Source organism: Aptenodytes patagonicus, chromosome 22 (assembly GCF_965638725.1).
Source record: "Aptenodytes patagonicus chromosome 22, bAptPat1.pri.cur, whole genome shotgun sequence".
Taxonomy (NCBI): Eukaryota; Metazoa; Chordata; class Aves; order Sphenisciformes; family Spheniscidae; genus Aptenodytes; species Aptenodytes patagonicus.
The window spans coordinates 5,793,766-5,796,670 of record NC_134970.1 but is presented as its reverse complement, the minus strand read 5'-3'; the positions used below and the strand labels follow the sequence as shown (position 1 = coordinate 5,796,670).

The following is a 2,905-nucleotide window of genomic DNA, read 5'->3' as shown; positions in this document are numbered from 1 at the left end:
CCGTGACCGGTCACCATCCCTCTCCTCCTAACCCCCCCCCCAGCGGCTTGGTCCCGTCCATCACTACCACCCTGCTGTGCCAACAAAATTAATCAGGCAGGCAGACCAGGGACCTCATCCAGCTAAAAATACAACTTTTAATTATTTTTTGCCAGCTTATTTTTCAGTCCCAGATCTGGGAATTGTTGAGACCCCCAGATCTTGAGTGGTGGATGGGGAGGAATTATTTTAAACGGACTAAGAAAAGCAGGGAGCTGGACCCATCTTCATCCCTGGACAGCTGGGTGCCACCGAGCAAAACATCTCATGTCATTTTGCCCTTTTTTCCCCCTCCGGTAAATGGGGGAAATCTCTGTATATGGGAAACTCCGTTCTGACGCCATGGACAAAGCAGCTAAATGTCAAGCAGATGAGGATCAAATAATAAAAACCAGACTGATGGGCAGGGAAGAGAGATAAGAAAGATGGTATTTATTTGAACAGCCACAGGAAATCAGAGATTGAAAAATGTCTAGAAAAAAAAAAAGCAGCAGCACATTTGGTTTAAAAAAAAAATCAGAGCGTGCAGATGTTTTATACCTTATCCAGCCAATCCCACCTGACAGTGCCTAGTCCTGTCATGGCCTTGACCATCATTTTTTGGCCTTGTCTCGAGGGTAACCCCCATTGGTCTTATTGAGCGACTCCATACTGCCATTTCGCGTCACCACGCTGGTGAGTATTCGTTCCACCTCCCCGGGCAGAATTTGCTTCTCTTCGTTCTCTGTCTCCCTGTGGTAGAAATAGTTGAAGTTCGAGACGATGACAGGGACGGGCAGAGCAATGGTTAATACCCCTGCAATGGCGCACAGAGTCCCCACGATCTTCCCACCCAAGGTGGTGGGACACATGTCTCCGTAGCCAACAGTTGTCATCGTGACCACGGCCCACCAGAAGCCGTCGGGGATGCTGGAGAAATGGGATTGCGGCTCATCCACTTCTGCAAAATAGACGGCGCTGGAGAAGAGGATGACACCGATGAAGAGGAAGAAGATGAGCAAGCCCAGCTCCCGCATGCTGGCCTTGAGGGTCTGCCCCAGGATCTGCAGCCCCTTGGAGTGCCGGGAGAGCTTGAAGATACGGAAGACCCTGACCAGCCGGATGATCCGCAGGATGGCCAAGGACATGTTCTGCTGCCCGTTGAGTTCGCTCTGCTGGATTAGCTCGGTGGTGAGCGTCACAAAGTAGGGTATGATGGACACAATGTCGATAATGTTCATGATGTTCCTGAAGAACTCGGTCTTGCTCGGGCACACGATGAACCGGACAAACAGCTCGAAGGAGAACCAGATGATGCAGGCTGTCTCTATGACGAAGAAAGGGTCCGTGAAGGTGCTGTGGGCCAGCAAGGTGTCTGTCAGATTCTTAGAAAGCTCCTGGGTGGACTGAAACTCCCTTTCCTCCCTGAACTCCGGCAGGGTCTCCATGCAGAAGATGATGATAGAGATGACAATGACCAGGACGGAGACCAAAGCTACACCCCTGGCTGCACTGGAGCTTTCGGGGTACTCGAAGAGCAGCCAGAATTGCCTATGAAAGTCATTGGTTGGTAAGAGGGTCTCAGGGTCCTTGATGAACCCTTCATCCTCCCTGAACTGGTCCATGGCTTCGTCACCCAGCTCATAGAAGGTGATTTCATCAGCAAAGACGTCGATGGGGACGTTGGCCGGGCGCCGTATTTTCCCACCAGACTGGTAATAGTACAGGATCCCATCAAAACTGGGCCTGTTCCTATCGAAGAAATATTCATTCCTCATGGAGTCGAAGTAACGCATCCTCTTTTCTGGGTCCCCAAGCAAGGTCTCAGGAAACTGGTTGAGAGTCTTGAGCCGCGTCTCGAACCTCAGCCCAGCGATGTTGATGATGACTCGTTGGTCCCCCTCATCCATGCCCACCCTCTCCCCCACCAGGTGCTCACTGAACTCGGCAGAAAACCTGGAGAAAATGGTCTCATTGTTGGCGTTTTCACTGTTGATGAGGATTCTCAAGTTGGAGAGGAGGTTGGCGCAGCTGGGATGGCCTTTCCGCGACTGGCCGGCGGGGCTGAGGTCGTTTGAATAACAGGGATCCTCCACGATCTGGTCGGCGTTGTCAAAACTGACTAGTGCCACCTCCATCTCCTTCCAACTGGACACGTCCATCATACACTAATCAGATTAGCAGCATAAATCCCCGGGTCGGATGCCGGCAGCTTGTGTCTTTCCCACGCTATGAGGATCTGCAAGTGAACGGACAGGGAGAGAGAGCTCAATTGTGCATATGTATCGCTTGGCTCGACTGAAAAGAATAAAACAAACCCTGTATTTGTTTAACGCAAACATTAATTTCACTGACTGGCAAAAGCCTTATACTTCCAGCAAGTTGTTCATCTCCGGATCCTGCAAGCCCTTTTGGCACGGCTTAATTATCATCATTAAACCTCCCAATACCATGTACAGCACCCAAGGATAAAAAGGTCAGGCAGCAGCGGAGGATGGGGGTGAACCCAGGTGTCCCACCCAGCCTTTCCCCAGCAATCCCAGCCCTGCGGAGCGAGGGGTCATTTCAGACATTTCCAGGTGCGGGTCCAGAGTTTGGAGCAGGATTTGGAGGTATCAAACATGGCTGTCTTGGTTAGCAGCAGCCCTTGCTCCAGCTGGGAGAGGCAGTGGGCCAAAGCCTAGGAGGTCCTGGGCAAGTTGCAGCTGGGTCAACCGGCATTTGGAAAGCAATTCCTAAACTAGGGGCCACACTGGGATTTGGGGAGTGCAGTCCATGAGGAAGGCAGGTCAGGAGGAGAAGGATATGTCCACCAGCCTTGGAGAACCCCTTTGCTCTGCGTGAAAAGGGGTACGAACTGGGACCCCCTGTCTTGATCCAGATTTTG

The 2,905-nt window shown here is 51.7% G+C and overlaps 1 protein-coding gene across 1 annotated transcript; it reads right to left on the bottom strand.

The window, feature by feature from the left end:
* Positions 1–632: 632 nt before the first annotated feature.
* Positions 633–2,183, bottom strand: KCNA10 (potassium voltage-gated channel subfamily A member 10). Its single transcript, XM_076358115.1, has one exon. It carries the CDS (start codon positions 2,181–2,183, stop codon positions 633–635), a length of 1,551 nt encoding a protein of 516 aa, XP_076214230.1.
* Between the last annotated feature and the right edge of the window lie 722 nt (positions 2,184–2,905).